The sequence below is a fragment of the Rosa chinensis genome, chromosome 3 (genome assembly GCF_002994745.2).
Source record: "Rosa chinensis cultivar Old Blush chromosome 3, RchiOBHm-V2, whole genome shotgun sequence".
Lineage (NCBI taxonomy): Eukaryota > Viridiplantae > Streptophyta > Magnoliopsida > Rosales > Rosaceae > Rosa > Rosa chinensis.
In genome coordinates this window covers 24,471,175-24,491,314 of record NC_037090.1, presented here as the reverse complement: position 1 = coordinate 24,491,314, position 20,140 = coordinate 24,471,175, and the positions used below count along the sequence as shown (strand labels likewise).

Sequence of the window (20,140 nt, the reverse complement as noted above, 5' to 3'; positions counted from 1 at the left end):
TTTCATAGAAATGAATAACTGAAAGGTCTTCAATTTGATTGATTTTTTATAAAGCTAATCTTTGTATTACGTTATACAACATGAATGGTTGGATTAGAAAATTATAAAGTTATTATACGTTAATTGACAATGGGGTAGAATATGCTCATTCATCTTAGGGGGAAACCTAAGAATTGTTCTTGTAACTACCCAATACATTAACCAAGCAAATAATTATTTATCGGTTCCATAGACGTTTTTTTTTAGAAGAATCGGTTCCATAGAAGTTAAACAATGACTTGGCTCTTTTTTCATAAAATAATAATAAATTAAAATTTGAAAAAAAAATTAAAAATTTATGACTTGCGTCTTTGCCAAAACAAAAAACAAAAGAAGAACGAAAACAATGACTTATGTATATAACACTATATAACCACAATCGATTTCATTAGAAGATCCATATTGCTAGCCGGCCGGAATGAAGCTTGAAGTGCAAGTAAGCTCTAAGGAGAATATCAAACCATCTTCTCCAACCCCCGGCCATCTTCGCTATCACCCCTTGTCTTTTCTTGATCAAATCAATAGCCCATCCTACTTCTGTTTTGTGCACTTCTATGAACTGAATGGAGGAGACTCACAAGTGACACAACCTGAAACTAGCGAGATATCCGGCCATCTCAAGAAGTCGTTAGCCGAGGTCTTAACCCTTTTCTACCCACTCGCTGGACGACTCAAAGACAACCTTTATGTTCACTGCAATGATGAGGGCATAGAGTACCTTGAAGCTCGAGTCAACAAGACCACGCTTTCCGACCTTCTCGACGATCCCATCCCTGGTGAACTCACCAAACTCGTCCCATTTGAAGGAGATGTTAATGAATTCTCCCTCGGTGTGCAGCTTAACATTTTTGAATGCGGTGGAGTCGCTATTGGGATTTCCTTTTCCCACAAGCTTACAGATGGGTTATCTATGCTCATGTTCATCAAAGCTTGGGCTGCCACTTCCCGACGTGCCCTCGGAGATCATCAAGCTGAAATCGAGCCTCCACAGTTTGTTTCAGCAACATTCTTCCCGCCAAAGATATTCACACAACACGATGCAAGCTTTGGTATGAGAAAGAATAAAGTGACAACAAAAAGGTTTGTGTTTGATGCCGCCAACATTGAGGACCTCAGAGCAAAATATGTCGACCTAGACAAACCGTTGATCAAGCGCCCCTCGCGTGTCGAGTCCTTATCAGCTTTTCTATGGAGCCGAATAGTGGCTGCTTCGAAAGATGATGATCATGTTGACGACAAGTTGTATAGAGTGATGAATGTTGTCAATCTTCGTCCACTGTTCAATCCACCGTTGCCGCAATCTGTGTTTGGAAACCTCGTCGGGATTTCCATAACATCTCCAACATCCTCGGGGGCAGAATATTCTAGTGGTTTCATCAAGCACTCACGAGAGCAAATAAGCAACATTACCGACGACTACGTGAAAAAACTTCATCAGTGTGATGAGCATTTGGGTTTTCTGGAGAGATATGCTGATGTTTATAAGAGAGGAGAGAGTACCGTGACGTCCATGTTCAGTAGTATATGCAAGTTTCCTCTGTATGACAGTGACTTTGGTTGGGGAAGACCAACGTATGTGGGCGTTCCGGCGTTCAGCTTCGCGAACACGATCGTTTTCGTCGACCCCAAAGAGGGTGGTGGAATAGAGGTCCACGTTTGCTTGAGGGAAGAGGTCATGGTTAAATTTGAAAGGGACCCCAAGTTGCTCTCACGGCTGAGTTTGAGTTCGGTTGGTTCGGGTTCAATCAAAAAACCTATTCAGACTAGATCGGTAAAGTCTGGATCGGGGGGATTTAAGGGTTTGCTCTCACGATTTTGAAAGAGGAAATCTTAAAATTTATACAAATTAAACTACGTACCATATTGGTTGTAAAGCTGCGATGGCTGTGCATCGATCACCCTTTCACTTGTGAGATTTTCTTTAATTTGTTGGTCTTCCTCTAAAAATTTATGATGTATCTTTGATAGCTGTTCGTTAGAGGGATCCAGCTCCTCTAAAGTGAGGAGAGTGTGAATTTACTTTAATTTCATAAAATCGGGACTCTTTATCTAATCTAAAGATCATGACAATTGACACATCACTCTTCTATTAATTTTTAGTTTTTCGTCTAAACCATAATTAACTTGCCGTTAACTCTAGAAAAAAAAAAATTAGGGATTTGAGTTGTTGTGTTTGCTTTCTCTGAGCTTCCATGGCAACTCATCCATGGTTGAAGAAAAGAATAAACAAATCGTGCTGTTATTGATTTACCATTCATTGTCTCAGTTGCGTTTGCCCTTTGGTTTGTTCCAATGCTAGAATTATATATTCAACAATTGTTTAGTGATCCATTAGCCAACGTCATGAATTTAAGAAGAAGAAAAAAAACTTGTGTAACAACAAAGGACAATTATTAGCTAGCATTCAAGATTGAAACTTGGGAAAGCATTGGAAATTTCTATCAGATGGTAGGAGAAATTGCACTTAACTTATATTAGTCATGGAATTACGAACTCATTCTTACTCAATTTGAGTTTTTCCCGATATAGTATTGCTTCTTGATGAATTTTCTAATTGACACAACTTCCAGGGTTATGTTTATAATTCACATGGCATATTCATTGCTGCTATTCACTGCAAGTCAGCCTTTTCTTTTCTTTTCTTCTTCTCCTCTGCAACCATGAATGAGTTGCCATGGCCAGAAACACAGAGAAAGAACACGCAGCAACTCCACGCCAAATCCCTAATTTTTTTATTTTCTTGAGTTAACGACAAGTTAACTATGGTTTAGACAAAAAAACTAAAAATTGATGGAACAGTGATGTGTCAATTGTCATGACCTTTAGATTAGATAGAGAGTCCAGATTTTATGAAATTGAAGTAAATTCACACTCTCCTCACTTTAGAGGAGTCGGATCCTCGTTAGAGGGTGTGGGTGTTTTTTTTTTTTTTTGGCTGTAATAATGGAATTATACCCTTGATTATAGGGGTGGAATCAGAATTTGTAATTTGGGGGGTCGAGAATTATATAGACGGATTACCAATGTACAACTTTTTTTTGTTGAAGGAAATCGACGTAGGCTATCAAATTGTGTTGACTATCATTAGGAAGTTTTATTTGGTCTTAAGCTTCGCACGTGTTTCACAATTGTTCATAACGGCACATTGAGGACAATGTGTGATTTAAGTGTGAGGTGTAAGGCTAAGTAATTTCATTCCTAACCCCTTGTTTTCTTTTCATTTTCTTATTGAAAAATCCATAAAAATTGAAATTTTTTGAAAAATACAAAAAGATTTTGGCTTGCTTGCCTGGTTCCTAAACAGAAATAACCCCCGAGGATGAGACCAAACTTATGTCTAATTGGATTGATTGATTTTGATCATGTTTAGCGATTGAAGATCAATCCTTATTTAATAAATGGATTTAGCGTTTTGTGCTCACATGCATTCAAACTCATATTGCCTATGTCATCTTAGATGCCTTCATGTGGGAAAGATGAGGACTAAATTTGTTTGAACTATCTATGCCTAATTATGTGAGCTTTTGAGCCTAAAAGAGTGCATACATAGTCAAAATGCACTAATTCTTTCATTGTGTGATCAATTCATTGTGCGTGTAATCTAGAACTTGCTCCAAATCTTTCGAGACTTTATATCAAGCATGAGTTGTTATTGGGGAAGACCAAGGCATTAGGAATCCACCATGGCCAAATAGCTTTTGTCCTTAATGTTAAAAATTCATTAATTAGCCAATTTGAGCCTTTGTAAATATGTGTTAGCCTTTTCATTTTTTTACCACCACAAATGTCTACCTTTTAAAAACTTAAACACTTTTCCGACCTTTCTAAGCCAAGTGGTAAGCAATGTGAGTCCTATTATTAGTTTGGTGCTTGTAAATGGGTTTGAGGATATTACAAAAGAATAAGTGTGAGGTGAGGTAGAATATTTGTCTGTGTGAGCTACGGGTTGTAGCCAGGAAAAAAAAACAATTAAAAAAAAAAGTATTATGCAAAAATAGTGTGAGTAAAAAAAAAAATACAAAAAGAGTGTGGGTTGTACAAAAGGGGGAATAATAGTTTTTAGTTTTTGGGTTTGTGAAAGGAAAAAGAAGGTTTTACAAAACACCTGGAGTCTTAAAGAAAAAGGAACTCAACAAGAGAATTGCTTACTATGAGGCTTAGAATTTGTACTTACATTTCCCTTTATTTCTTTAACCCCTCACCTAAGCCCCATTACAACCTAAATAAAAGACCTTGTGATCCAAGAGAACTCATGCATTGATCATGTGGAGAAAAGATGGAAGAGCAAGCTTATGGAAACCATGTCAATTGAATTGTTTTTGAGTGCAAACACTGTCCATTAAACACTTGAGTGAAAATGAGTGATATCCATGTGAGTTTGATGGTTAGACAAATGCGATTCAAGTTAATCCCACATGAATCATTTACGGTGGCACACACGGCATATGCATATACTTTGTTGAGCATGACTTTCCAAATCTAATTATTAGCTTTGCATTTCGAAAATTTAGTTTCTAAGCTTGCTTAATTGAAAGTCAAATAACTAAGTCATGGTTCTCTGAGGGAAAATGGTTAAACTCATCAAGGATGCAAGTGAGCCTTTTAGTTTGTTCATGCTAGTTTAATTTATGTTTTTGCTTGAGGACAAGCAAAGTGTAAGTGTGAGGTATTTTGTTAGGTCCATAATTACCTATTAATTATTCCCCTAATCTTGCACTTTTCCTTAACCTTTGTGTTTATATATATATATATATATATATATATATATATATATATATATTACGTTTTCCTTATCATGCTAGGAAATGATGGAGAAACTTGGAAATGCACTAAAAAGTCAATTTTAACACATTTTTCTACTCCAACTAGGAGAAACTGAGCTAGGCAAGGAAGGAGGAGTGGAAGACTAACCAAATGAACTTCAAATGAGTTGAAACTTTTCAGATCCATTCTAGAAATCCTAAGGATAATTTCTTATGAAGAGTACAAGAGCTAATTCAGAGTGGAAGGCCTTCAAACGATCAGCACAAATTTCTGACTAAAAGACGAAGACTGTAAAACAGGACCTGTACAGATTCCGGCAGTATTTCCAGCCAAACCAAGGCGAACTAAGCTCTGAAATTTTACCTGGATGATCTACACTCATGGAGGAACATTTTTTATGAAGAAGTCAAAGGCAAATTTTGAACTCTCGGTGGAGATTCAATTGAAGGAAGAAAGGAGAAGAAAGTGCGCAAACGGACAAAAAATGGGTCAATTGTGGTCAACGCTGGATTCCGGACATTTCCGGCCAAGTTGGCCGACCAAGAACATGTGTGGAGGACAAGAAAGAGCTAATTATGGTTAGAGACTTTAGGTGGGAAGACTTGAGGTGTAGGTTATTTTGAAATTCCAAATTTAAAAGATGACAAGTAGTTTCATTCTTACACCTTACACCTTTGTGTCCCATTTATTACTTTGTTCCCCTACACAATGACCCTTCTACCCTTACTTTTTCTCCTCCACCAAAATATCTATGGGCTTTCTAGGTCATTTCTATGTGGAGTTAAAAACTAGATCCACATTTTGTGCTTACACATTTGTCAATCACATCTAGCCCTTCATTCCTTTTGATCTCCACCCTTGATTTGAATTTCCTTTGCCTTTAAATAGCCCATTTTCTCTCCCCAAAACCATTCACCCTTTTACTCTCTCACTTTGCAACATCAAAATCTCTTTTTTCTCTAGTTCTAGCATAGTTTCCTTCTAGTTTTTCATAGCTAGTTCATAGATCTTTGATTTTGTGTAAGAGAGAGATGTGTAGCCACTTGGGTTTCACCAAAACTGAAGTTTCTACACACTTTGATCAATCACTTCTCTTGTTTCTCACACATTCAAGCCTTGTTCTTATTTTGTTCTTGAGATTTTGTGGATTTGTATAGTGATTTGGGTTCTAGAAACTAAAATCCCTATACTTTGAAGCATTTCTCTTCTCATATAGAATCTAGGAGACAATAGAGACATCTTGTTCTATTGGTTTGGCTCCAAAAAGAGTCAAACCCGTGGGTATATCACTTGTTCTCCACTCTTTGCTCTCTTTTATTTGTTATTTATGATGTTTATGGCTTGTAGCTGTGTAAATATGAGTTGTGACTAGTTGAATTTGGGACAAACTTGTGCCCAAAACAATGTAATCTTTATGTTCTTTGATGTTTATGCATGTTTTGAATATTTTGGCTATTATACTTTAATGTATCCTAAGTGTGTTCATAGATTTATCACCTAGAAGCATGCTTTAGGAAGTTAATGAATCGGAAACATGAACTTGATAAACTCTTGATTTTGTGAGCATGTGTAGCTAAATAGGTGGTGGCTTAGCTTATTCCTACGGAAAGAACTAAGTTGCTTGAATTTCTTACCTTGAAATTAAAGCATGATGTTGTGAGTTTAGGTTCCGGAAGAATTTAGGCTCATAGCACCATAGACCATTTATAATCCGGAAGATTTGAATGGTATAAAGGTTGTGTAATTTAGCTTTGCTTCATAAGAGATTGTTAAAATTGCATAACTAGTTGGTTTCTTGGTAGCTTCATCAAAGCACTAAGGGGAAATTTATCAAAACATGTTGTTACATTAAATTTGGGTTATATTGTGTGCATGAGTAAGGCTAGATATGAAGCCTAAGCCTCTATTTCTCTCTTATATCAAAATCTCTATTTTTATTTGCATACTTTATTTTTGTGTACTTTTAATTTGTTTGCATAAAAATTAAAATCAATCAAGCCGTTCACTACCATAATTGTTAATACCATCCTCATGATTTATAGCTTCCAAAGGGCTAAGGTTGTGACTTTGTAAAAAGGTAGATTGCATATATCTTTTTTTCTAGGCTTTCTTGCGGTAATCTAGCTAGGGTGGAGTTTCCCCCAATCCCTTGGGTACGATACTCTACACTTTCCCTTACTAAAACTTGACCTTCTACACTTGGAACTAAGAAACATCATACACAAATTTGCACACACTTCATACTCAATGTTGTCTCCAACAAGTTTTTGGTGCCGTTGTCGCAGAAGTTTTGTTTGGAAGTTCCAAATAAAACTTCCTAATGATAGCCTATTCAAACTAGGAGTAGTTTCATAGCTGTAATAAGAGAGAATGTTCTAGAATTCCTAGTCCTACTCGGATTAGTTTTCCTTGTAACATTAGAACATGTACTTTGTAATCCATATATATAGGGCTCCTATTCTCAATAATGATACACAATTCTCTCATCAATCTCTCTCAATTCTATTATTCTTAAACACATTATCAGCATGAGCCCTAACCTTGAGATCAAAAATCCAAAACCAGAAAAATTTTCAACATCACCTTTTCCACCGTTGCACCTAGCCCGTGCTAGACTTGCCGCTGCTGCCCACCTGTGCACCCCTGCACTGCAAGCTGCCCCTGCAGCCCTCACGCACCCATGTGCCGCCTACTTCCCCTGCAGCATCGTCGCACGCCTGCTACCCCTGCAGTACAGCAGGACGCTAGTTCCTGTGCAGATTAGCCTGCTTGCAAGCCCCGAAACGTCTTGATCGGGACCTCAGATTAAAATCCTATTTTCATTAAAGTTTTTCGTCTCTAGCTCTTCTATCTGACCTCCGAATTTCAGACTTATAGGAGTTGTTTTGAGACATGTACACTAATCGAAGTGAAAGCTGTTCAGAGGCAAATCTGCTCCGAATTTCAATAAAAAAATCCTTGAAAACCGCCGCTGCCACCTTCAAGCATCACTGCAGCAGCTCCTAGCCCACGCTAGCCTCATCTTCGTGCCTGCCCCTGCAGTGCCTATGCGCCCCTGCGCACGCATCCATCGGCCAGCTCCTCGGCTTACCTCGGCCAAACCTGTATCGGCCACACAGTAGGGATTGAAAGATAGTTTGTAATCCCTGACCCAGGATCAATAGCACGCCTGTAATCCTACACACCTGCATCAACACGCGCGTGTATTGAGAATTTCAAATTCTGAAATTCATGAGTAAGTTTTCACTAGTAAGTTGTTCCCCTTTTTGAAATTTAAATTTATTTTTATTTTTCTTCGGGGACTTACAAAATCCCTTCTTCTACATCCCATCTTTCTATAACGTGGGTTCGATTTGCTAAAAGAGGAATCGTGGGGATTCACGCTACATACGAACTAAGAGCGTTCGTGATCTTCGGACTAAGAGCGTCCGTGAGCATCGATTTTTACGAACTAAGAGCGTTCGTAGGCTACGGACTAAGAGCGTTCGTAAGCATAAAAATTTGACAATATAAATGTCATTGGTTTCAATCCAAATCCAAAAAAATTTGGAAACTATCAACAAAGACAGTGGTTGTAACTCTTTCTCACTAGGCGTACTCAAGAGTAATTGCAATGTCTAGGAAAGGTTTGAATTGAGAGAACGGTTTTAAAAGTGAGCAACGCTCCACCATAATCTCGCCTTACCTTACCTGGTCACAACCAAATTGGAATTACCAAACGGATTGAGTAACTACTACTTGTCTAAGCTTGATTATCCTTTTTGGATTGAATTTAGAAACTTTGACGTAATCATTGGCTTTCATCGAAATAAAGTGTCGATTTTGATTCGAACTTTATTCATTCAAGTATGTTTCTCGGAGAGCTAGAATGCCTCGTGGATAGTGCTACTACGCACACCATACTTCGAAATAGGCAGTTATTTCTTGAGATGACGCCTACTCGATCTTCAGTGACTACAATGGCAGGGTCATCTAAATTGATTCATGGTCGAGGACTAGCTCAATTCTTGTTGCCACATGGCATAATCATTAATGTCACTGAAGCTCTCTACTCTCCTAGGGCCGAAAGAACCCTTTTGAGCTTCAAAGATATAAGAGCCAATGGTTTTCATGTGGAAACACATTGTGAGAATGGACAAGAGTTCATTTGCATCACCTCTAATGACTACGGACATAAAAGAGTCTTAGAGAAACTTATGTGTCGATCTAGTGGGTTGTATGCAACCACTATTCAAATAATTGAATCTAATCATGTTATGAGAGATGATTTATGAGATTCTGACACAGATAGGCTTTGGCATGACCGTCTGGGACACCTAGGTCGTGATATGATGATATTCCCAAGGTTTTGAGAGGTCCCGAGAGCGAGAGCGCTAGGGTTTTCAAAGAAAATTTGTTCTTTCAGTTTGGCGGCGCGTCCAGTGACTCTGTCGTCAGACAAGACTTGTTTGAATTGGGTTTGCTTGTTTGTTCAGACCTTTGATTGGACAAGGAACTGGAGAAGATGGTAGGGGAGATCAAGGTGGCTGGCGGGTTTTGGTTCCTTTCTTGCTGGCCTGAGTTGGGATCGGCGAATTGGCAGTATGGAGTGCTTTTGTAGGTTCAGAGATGGACTGGAGAGGATGAGATCATGGCGGCGTTGATTGGCTCAGATCAGACCGACTAATCTAGATTGGTTCTGATCGAAAATGATAGTTCTGGGTCACGACATTGGACTCCGACTTGGTGAAAGGAATGGCTGGAAATGGTGGTGCTTCTCCACGGCGCTGCGAGGATGGAGCAAGGTTGATGGCGATCAAGCGAACATGGCTGTCAGCGGTGGTAGGATCGGGCCAAGCTTGGCTAGCATCTTGTGATCAACTTGCCTGCAGTGATAATTGAGCTTGGGCCGTCTTCTTGGGCCCGACCTGGGCTGGTAATTTTATTTATGTTTTTCGTTTTCCTTTTTATTGTTGGTTAGTGTTGTCTCGCTATTGGCATGTAATAAGTCCCTACAAGTATTTTGTAAGGCTAGTCGGGCTAAATGCTTGTGTATGCACTCTAAATGTCTTGTCTAGCCTAGCGAGTCGACGATCCATTGTTAAATGGTCGCAACCTCTTAGTGGCAGGATAAAACTAAGTGTTGTCGGATTTACTTTCCAGCAGCAACATAGTAGGAAAGTTGTGCTTATGGTAATTATGCTACGTTGTGATCGGGTTACATATCGAGTTATCTTTCTGTTATATCACCGCTATGTCAAAGCAAATAGAGTATCTTATGGTGCACTCTTTGCTAGTTGGTGCTTATTTGAATACATTTATTTAGTAGAGACTCTTGTTATTATTTCAGGATGTTCTATGTATGCTTATTGTAATCAGGAGTTTAGGCTTAATGTCCCCCCCCCCTTATATTCAACATTAATCAAGGCTTGAGGACAGCCGCACCAGTCCTTTATTTCAAAATAATAATAATAATAATAATTTAACTAGGAAAGAAAAATTTCACGTCGACAAGAAAATACAAATAATATGCGACGAAATTTTAATAGTTGCACAAAAAATAAATGACAATTCATATAAGTCGTGCCTAATTGATTTTCAATGAGGAAGTTCAAGTTGTCAGATAATTATTAAATGATAAGCTGTAGGAGTTGTTGCCTAATTGGTCTTTTGTGAGAAAATTAAAGTTGTCACATAAACTTAACCGACAACTCGTACAAGTCGTCGTCTAATTGCTTTTCAGCGAGGAAGTGTTCAAGTTGTCACACAAACATTAAGTGACAACCTGTTAAAGTTGTCGCCTAAGTGATTTTTTTGCAAGAAAATTAAATTTGTCACATAAACATCAACAACTTGTTGATGTTGTTGCCTAATTGGCCTTTTGCGAGAAAATTAAAGTTGTCACATAAACATTAACTGACAACCCCTAGAAGTCGTCGCGTAATTGGTTTTCAGTGAGGAAGTTCAAGCTGCCACATAAATATCAAGTGACAACATGTGGAAGTCATCACTTAATTAGTCTTTTGCGAGAAAATCAAAATTATCACATAAACATTAACTGACAACTAGTATCAATCATCGCTTAATTAGTTTCAGTGAGGAAGTCCAAGTTGGCACATAAATATTAAGCGACAATCCGTTAAAGTTGTTGCTCAATTGATTTTCAATGAGGAGAGTTAAGGTTGTTAATTACATAAATACTAACCAACATTAATTCACAAAGTTGTTGCTAAATCAATGTTTAACAACAAAAATCTAGTTGTCACTTAAAAATTAAGTGACAATCTGCAGAAATCGATGCCTAATTAATCTTTTGCGAGGAAGTTAAAGTTGTCGCATAAACATTAACCAGCAATTGGTAGAAATTGTCGCCTAATTGACATTTTGTGAGAAATTGGGTGTCGCATAATGTCATATGGGCGACAGCTGTCAATTTCTCGCAAATACCTACTTTATTTGTGTGAGGGCAATTTTGTGTTTTGGATCTTTTGCAGCAGGGCCCTCTTGATTAAGCGAGACTAGGCCCAAAGTTGATCAAAGGTTGGACCTAAGAACAACCTCGTTGTGACCAGCTAGATGATAACAGCAGTGATTGCACTAGATAATAACAGCAGCAATTGGATTAGATTTCACGAGAACAGAACTTACAGGTAGATGTGGTGTGGGAGCTAGATGCCTGGGAGTTTAGCAGAGAGAGAGAGTTCCAGCAATGGCATGATTTCTGGGTTTTGAGTCAAGGTCGATTGGGAGGAATTGATGGCTAGGGATTCAGAGATAGAGCTTGATCTCTTGCTTGATATTTCTGGGTTGTTGTGGCTTGCTTCCAACGGTGATGAGCTCGCTTTTTGTGGAGATAGGAGGGGAAGATTTGTGCCGAGAACCAGAGGCTTTGAAAGGGTATTCTCAGTTTTGGTGGGATCATTCTAAAGCTTTCAGCTTTTGTTTTCCCCATGAAACCAAAAGAGTAAAAGCTTGCTCTGGCTATGAGGGGGAAGATTGGTGGTACAGGTATAGGACAGTGATAGGGATCCCAGATTTTGTGCTGCTGTGATATTTGAGGGATTCTAATCCCCTAATTTCTGCTATTGTAAATTGTGATCACAAAAATCTAAGGGTTATTGGAAATTGAAGCAGGATTTCGGAAGATACGAATTGGAAAGCTTTTCCATAGATTCGGGGCTCTTACCAGAAAGGTTGAAGCAATAATCCCAGCAGCAACTTGATAGAACAACGTTTCTGGTTTGGGGAAGAAGACGATTCCAACGAGTTTTGGGCTAGAGACTGGTGTAATGGACTTTGGGTAGGGAAGTGACTCTAGTGGGCTCTAAGTCTTGTTGGGCCTGCTTTCATCTCTCCGCTAGCCCATGTTAAGATATTGGTCCTCCAAGCATGAATTTTGGTTCCCAAGTCCAAAATTATCGATGGGCCATATCATAACAATGGGCCTCACATGATCCGTTACCTTCCACACCACATCCCGCCGTATAAGCCCCAAACGTAGCTTGGGTCTACGCGTATTGCATGGTAAATAAGCATGTTGGCTTCTTTCAAAATGCATGTCAATCATTTGAATTGGGCTTCTCGTAGAGAGCTTCCATTTGACGTGAATTGGGCTTGCTCGAAGGTCCAATTAAGTTGCGAGGTAGATGACTCGTCCCCTTTGCCTGTCACTCGTTACATTTGAGCTTGTCGAAATTTGATAAATTGATTATCGCCAATGGGATCATGTGCGACAACGCGCGACAGCTGAAATTTCCTCGTATTTGTCAAACTTTTGTGACGAATTTTGAATTGTCACAATAAAATTCCTCACTTATGCTATTTTCTCTTATAGTGGCACTCTTTAATTACCACATTTTATGTTATTTAATTTCATAAAAATCAAGATGGGATTGTAATGGGGAGGTGCATGAGAAATATCTTGGTAAGAAGCTCAAGGGTTGGAAAAAGAAGTTGTTGAGCAGTGCAGCTTATAAAGAAATTTTAATTAAAGTTGTACCCATTTATGCTATGAATTGTTACCTTCTTCCTCAAGGTTTTTGTGATGAATTATACCGTGTGCCCAATTTTGATGGGGTGATACTAAGGATAAGCGTACGTGCTATACATTTGCTTGCTTAGGATGAGTTGTGTAATCTAAAGAGCAGGGTGGTTTGGGGTTCAAACATTAATTTGTATGCCTTTAATCTTGCATTGTTGGCTAAACATGGAGAGACTCATTCAAAATTCGGGTTTCTTTGGTGAGTTGTTTGTATAGAACTATCTATTTCGCACATTGTTCTTTTTGGATAGTGGACCTAGCTAACTCAACATCGTATTCTTGGTGAAGCATTAATTCATAAGGTTAGAGAGGTGCTTAAGGCTAGTATCAAAAGGAAGATTGGTAATGGAGTATCTACATCCATATGGCAGGACCCGGGGCTGCAGGGGGTGGACTTAGGTCCTTTTAAAAAAAAAAAATTAAATTTTTATTTTTTATTTATCCGAATTACAAGCTGGTTTCAGACTTGATGGTGGAGCCAGGTCAGAGGGATGTTCTGTTGCTTGGTAATCTCTATAGTTGATCAGATTATGCTTCTGCCAATTAGTTCAAGAGGAAATGAAGTAGGGATGGCAATGAGGAGGGTAGGGTAAGGGGATTAAATTATCATCCCCATACCCAACTTCATTCTCCATCCTCTTACCCGCCCCAATTCCCATAATAAGAAACTGGGGATTCTCCGTCCCCGTCTCCATTGGGGATTAGGTCCTTGTACCCGCCTCAAACCCCGTTAACTATATTACTAATTTATTATATAAAAATTCATACAAATAATTATGGATTGTAAAGTATGAAGTTAAAATCAAACATTGAAGTTAAAATCAAACATCAAAATAAAATAAATTATTTATTTCAATCAAACAAAAACACAAGTTTTGCTTAAAAAAGAACAATAAAAGTCTTCATTCGACAAAAAAAAATTCCACAGGCAGTTGCTTAGAGCATCTTTAGCAGACTCTATTTTTGCTCCTTAACTATTTTGGAGACCATGTTTAGCTTTTTATATATTTTAGCTGCTGCATCAGACTCCTAATGGCGCTCTATTATAACTTTTAGCTATCTCGCTCCTAAATATAGAGAACGAGATGAGACTCTCTATAATTTAAAACATTCCTATTGAGTTATTTTATATAACATATAAATATATTTAAACTATTTAATCTTCATTTAAAAATAATATAAATTCAAAGCTAGCTAGAATAGAGAGCACTAATGCAGACTTATTTCTAAAATGGCTAGCCAAAATGACTTTTTAGCTACTTTAGCTAAAATTTAACTCAAAAATAGCTAGCATTGCTAAAGATGCTCTTAATGTAACCTAACAACTTGCTCATTCACTCCAACAAGGTGAAGTGAATAATATCAAAAATATATTGACAGAATTTAAATATTGACAAAAAGATGAAGTTTACATAAATATTTATTTATAAATAAGATTAAAAATATATAATAAATATATTTCAGACAATTCTTATTGGGTGGGTATGGGGTTGGGGATCAAAATATCATCCCCGCCCCGTACCCGATTTCAGAATTCGAATACTGGGGATCCCGGTCCCCGTTACCCAATTTCCTGCGAATTTCTGCCTGTTCGGGTCGAATACCCGATGGGGATTATTGCCATCCCTAGACTGATGAAGATAGATGGACTTGGGCACCTAAAAGAAGAGGAACTTTCACGGTCAAGTCAGACTATAGATTGGCTAGCGATCAGTTGCTAGGGGAAGATCCTCCAAATCCTTCTGCGCCTTTTTGGAAGAAAATTGGTATGCTCCCGTTCTAGATTCAAGCATACGCGAAAGATAAGCTACAACGCTATAGTGCAGGAAATTGTTGGCCCCTGATATTCTGGTGATCTATAATGAGATCATTTGTCGCCTTCTATTTCAGCAGATAGTAACCGCTCCACCTCAGCCATCAAAGTTTCAATGCACAGTTAAAGTCCTTTACATGTGCCCCTTCTGCCCTTGACATAGCCATTCTGAGTAGAGATCGATAGTCAAGATCTGAGTAGCCATTTAAGCATAGGTCTCTCTCTGCTTAATGGATTAATAGTCAAGATCGATAAATCAATTTGGGAACAACACTGGCGGTGCTCCCTTTTAAGTCTTACCCGAATCCTATTTCCTTGTCCCTTCTTTGTTGTGGCATCGAAGATTAATTAGGACATGTCTGCAACCTGACTTTTCTCTCTTTTCGTCGTAATCCTTTTAGCACTAATGTCTTTTCGTGGGAGAAGGACAACTACTCACAACAACTAGCCTCCCCTATAAGTAGTTGGAATAGTTGTCTTATACCAACTCATTGATCAACGCGTGTATTACATGTACGAGAGGAATTAATTACGTAATGTACCTACCTAAGATCGAAGATAACGAGTTATATGTACTACTATAATTGGAGGCTCTCTTTTGGTGTCAAAGGCTTCACCAAATTTTATAAGTGTCTATAATAGCCTTCACTAATATAATTATCAAATGAAGTTAATAAAATATAAATAAATAAAAGAGTAAATTGAAAAAATACCTAAACCACCACTATTCTATGTCTAAAAAATAAATAACCACTATTTTTTTAGTCGATCTATTTTCCATTAACATCACATTATCACCTGCGAGAAATGCGGGCACGTTGCTAGTTATAATAATCCAACCACATCCGTCTGATATACAATGTCCACTGTGTACCAACCAAATAAGGATATTAAATAGCTTGAATTTTTCAGTAATAATTAAGTTGGTCTAATGGCAGTTGATGAGTACTCATAATTGTTCAGATGCACTGTGTACGTCCCATCAAATATTTTTTTGGCAAAACGTCCCATCAAATATTTGAACGATCATATATATTTATTGCTATGTCTCGTACAGATTGATCCAAATTACTTTGAGAGATAGTCCTCGGTTTTATTGCTGCCGGCAAACACGACAGAAGCAGTATTTGAAGTAAGTATTATTCAGATCTTGTTGCTTCTCTAACTTCATGTGCAATATTTTCTTGTATATCGACATGCTTGTATATCGAGATGCTTGCACATCTCGATGTATTGCACAGGAAGTAGAGAAGCAACAAGGTCTGAATAATACTTCAAGCGCTAATGAACTTGTAGGCAACCTTACTTAAGAAGCCCTTAGCAACATGCAATATCTCCAAGCTGCTTTGAATGAGACACTCAGACTCTATCCGACCTACAGTTCTAATGGTAACTTAACATTTTGGATAAATGTCATACATGAATTGAATGTTATAATTCTTTGTTGTTCTTGATTTGAATTACTCTTTATATTACTTCTTAGTTAATAAGTTCGGTGCTCTTTTTTGTTCATAGAATGCAAGAGTTTTTTTTTTTTTTATGATACATGCCGTGGTGGTTCTAGGATGAAAATTTGATGTAGGCTAATCTAATAAAGGGTTGCTTACTAAATTTTAGAAAGAAAAAAATACTAAAACAGAATGCTGTAACTAAAAAAAAAAAGGGAGAAAAAATGAGAAAAGAGGGAAAAAAAGAAGAAGTTGTTAAAAGAAAAACACATTATGTGCCTTCGCTGACGAAGAGAGAATCAAGAAATTGCAATCACATCACAAATCAGCATTTACTATCATTATTGTAATTGATGTTAATTGATGTTTCGATTGTAATTTTATCCCTATATAAAGGGGCTATGAAATGAAATGAGTAGTCCAATTCCAATTCTCATTTTACTTTTACATATTATCAGCACGCTCAGAGCCAATAGCCAAGAAAAAAACCCTAGGTTTCTAGTTTCTTTCCATTGAAAAAAAAAGAAGAAAAAAACCAAAACCCTAGAAAATTAAAATTATTATGATGATTCTAATAAATTAATGCGTTTAAATTCATTATGATATATATAGAAATGTTGTGATTATGATAAAGTTTAGGATTAAATTCAGTTTACCCCCCTGAGGTTTGGGGGTAACTTCATGTTAGTCAATGTCCTATCAATTTAATCAATTTACCCCCTGAGCTTATCAATTTTCCTCAACCATGTCCAATTTCTCAGATTCCGTCTACATCGATAGGGCCCACTTTCAGGGCTAAAATGGTCATTTTAGGACTAAAAAGGCAACAAAAACCATGACAAAATACTCATCTTCTTCCTCTCCCTCATTCTCTATCTCTATCCATTCTCGCCGCTCCCCAAAAACCCTCCCACAACCTCTGCCAGGCTTCACATGCATCTTCATCTGTAACCTGCCATTTTTGGATCTGCCCTGGCAAACCCGTTACCCACCCTAATCCCACCTGCTTAACACCTACCTCGGCGTAGACGTGTTAGCCGAACCCAAGAAGTTTTTCCTCACAGACCGCTTTGGAACCGGATCGAGATTCAAATCCGAGAAGCCGACGCCGACGCTGCCGAGATCGAGTATCTTGGACTGAGAAACCGTAATCAAACCAGTTCCAAGATCTGTTGCGATTGAGTACCTCCTACTGGGCCTGTAACCATCGATCTGTTGCTCCACCAATTTACTCAATTGGGTAACAGGGCCGAAAGATTGGACCGTCCCCGGCTTCATATATATAAATATATATATATATATATATATATATATATATATATATAGAAGAAGAAGATAATGGAGAGCGCTGGTGTCTCTGAAGATCTCTCTGATTCCACTCAGTGTCCCGACTCCGACTTCAAGCAGCAAGTTTACTTTGTTCCCTACAGGTCTCTCTCTCTCTCTCTCTCTCTCTCTCTCTCTCTCTCTCTCTCTCTCTCTCTCTCTCTCTCTCTCTCTCTCTCTCTCTCTCTCTCTCTCTCTCTCTCTCTCTCTCTCTCTTACTTATTCACTCTCAAATTTCAGTTTCCGGTCATACTATGAATTGTTCCAATTTTTTACAATTTTGAAATCAGGAGATAAAAGTTTGATTTGGATATCACAGAAAAATTCAAAAAAAAAAATTGAATGATGAGGTCTCGGACTCTATTGTATCGATTTTTGGATTTTTAGATTTAGGTGTGGCTGCATTTTGAATCTTTTGATTGGACTTATGGAATTGGATTTTTCAGTTGGTGGAGGGATGTACAAGATTCAATTGTGGACAATTCAGATGGGAGCAAAGAGGTTTTGTGTGTGGCATCCCCAGCAGCTTCGTCTTTAGATTTAATTGGGCTTTTGATGTAAATGTTGACTGGAGATATTGTTTATTCGATTCTACTAGTGCGTTATAAGTCTCATGGATCTGCACCAGTTTCTCTATGACCTCTTTCGAAACTTTGGTTATGATTTTGGAGAGTCAGTTATATTTCACTGCATATGAGGTGGGTTTTGGCTTCTTCAATTTACCCAATTGAAACATGTATGAGGTGGGTTTTGGCTGGGCAGTAAGGGCAGGGCCGGTCCTGAGCTTTTTAATGCCCAGGGCGAAATTTTGTGTGTGTGCCCAATTAGCCTAAATAGACATGTAATGATTCTTTCAAATGTCATACTCTAAATCTTTTTTTTAGAGGCTATTACATAAATAAACATTATACAACATTGAGGAAATAAAACCAAAACCCCGTATAAAAAAGTTTACAAATCATCTAAAATGATGTTGATCTTCTTGCATTTCTTTTAAGCAAAATCATCAATTATCTTTTCCTAGTCAACATTTGCCACATATTTCTTTCGATGGTTAAAATAGCGAATCCATTCAGTCTATCTTGAGTCATGGTAGTCTGCAGATAAGATTTTAATAATTGTAATTTCGAAAAACTTCTTTCAGCAGATGCTACCGTCACCGGTATAGTCAATAAAATCATGTAGGCAACCATAACACTTGGAAACATATCCATTTTATTTGCAAACTCCATAATTTGAATGGATGTCCAAGGCCTATTTGTTTCATATGCCTCATTCGACAACATCTCCGGCAAAATTTGTAACTCCATAAGTGAATATTTCGCATCAATATCAGAACCCTCACCACTTCTCAAAGCAGTTTCAAGATTCAAATAACAGCTTTTCAATTCATCATCATCCAAATAAGCTAACTTAGATGCATCAAACAAGAAGCCAAAAATAGATTCAAAAGTTTTCATTTGTTCAAACCTGCTTTTTAATTGAGAAAGAGTCATATCAACTAAAACAAAAAAGTAATCAGTTCTAAAGGACTCTTGAGCAGATTGTTATTCTCTTTCAGTATTTGAAATTTCATCAAAATGCTTTTTTCTGCAAACATGACATTTTATAAAAATGCTTTAGCATAGAACAATAAAACCTGGAAATCTGGAATAAGTTTTTTTCCTTCTTCTTTTTTCTTTGCTGATCAAGATTGACTTGCAAATCCAACTTCACCTAATATTGAAAATTGAAAACTAATGAATGAGCAAGTTGTTAGAAATCACTTTGAATAATAATTGATAAACACTGGAGCATAGAATAATACCTGGAAATATGAAATTAAGTAAATGTTGCAACCAATTTAAAGAAAAAAATTTACTGGGTTTCAAAGTTTGGGACTTGAGAGAGAGACTTTTGCCGAAACTATTCTTTTCAGCTGCTGCTATGATGAAGTGAAGAAGAAAGAGGAGGAAGAGGAGAATCTGGAGAGATGAAGAAGAATGGTTTCGGGCTTGCAGCTAAGTGGAAAGAGATGGGAGTATAAAGTATACTTAAATTATTAAAAAGAAAAAAGAACAAAGAAAGAGAGAGGAATGGGGGACAGAGAGACAGAGAGAAATGGGAGTGTATAGGGTAGGTTTTGTATTTTATTAGAGAAAAAGATATTATATAGTATAAAGTATAATTAAAAAGAATGAGAGAACAAAGAAAGAGAAAAAGATGGGGTTAGTGCGGTGGTGGCAGAGAGACATAGAGAAATGGGGATGAGGGGGTCCATAGGGAATAGGGTAGGTTTTTGACCGTTTTGTATTTTATAATAAAAAATTTATTATATAAAACTATAGTCAAAGTATAGTATAGAGAAATGAGAGAGAAATCCGGTGCCCCCCTCAATCTTGGGCCCTAGGCTGTCGCCAACGTTGCCCATGGGCAAGGCCGGCCCTGGGTAAGGGGGTTCCAGGGATTGGGTTTTGTGAGGTTGAGGAAGCTTTGGGGAGTTTGGGGATTGGAGGAAGAAGAAAGAATGTTTTTTTTTTTGCCTTTTTTAGTCCAAAAATGACCATTTTAGCCCTAAAAGTGGGCCTCATCGTTAGACTTAACATTTGATTTAGACGGAATCTGAGAAATTGGACACGGTTGAGGAAAATTGACAAGCTCAAGGGGTAAACTGATTAAATTGAGAGGACATGGACTAACATGAAGTTGCCCTCAAACCTCAGGGGGGTAAACTGAATTTAATTCTAAAGT

The 20,140-nt window shown here is 37.7% G+C and overlaps 1 protein-coding gene and 1 long non-coding RNA gene across 2 annotated transcripts; one reads left to right on the top strand and one right to left on the bottom strand.

The window, feature by feature from the left end:
* Nucleotides 1–457: 457 nt before the first annotated feature.
* On the top strand, nt 458–1,858 carry LOC112194338 (stemmadenine O-acetyltransferase). Its single transcript, XM_024334587.2, has one exon. The coding sequence runs from the start codon at nt 458–460 to the stop codon at nt 1,856–1,858; it is 1,401 nt and encodes a 466-aa protein (XP_024190355.1).
* Nucleotides 1,859–18,300: 16,442 nt separating this feature from the next.
* On the bottom strand, nt 18,301–19,515 carry LOC112195189. The gene is made up of 2 exons (XR_002934404.2): nt 19,218–19,515; nt 18,301–19,126 (listed from the first exon to the last, which is right to left on the bottom strand). It is a non-coding gene; the product is annotated as an uncharacterized LOC112195189 (long non-coding RNA).
* Between the last annotated feature and the right edge of the window lie 625 nt (nt 19,516–20,140).

Excerpts from the sequence above, each read along its gene's own strand:
- LOC112194338 (XM_024334587.2), top strand. The coding sequence starts at position 458 with ATGAAGCTTGAAGTGCAAGTAAGCTCTAAGGAGAATATCAAACCATCT.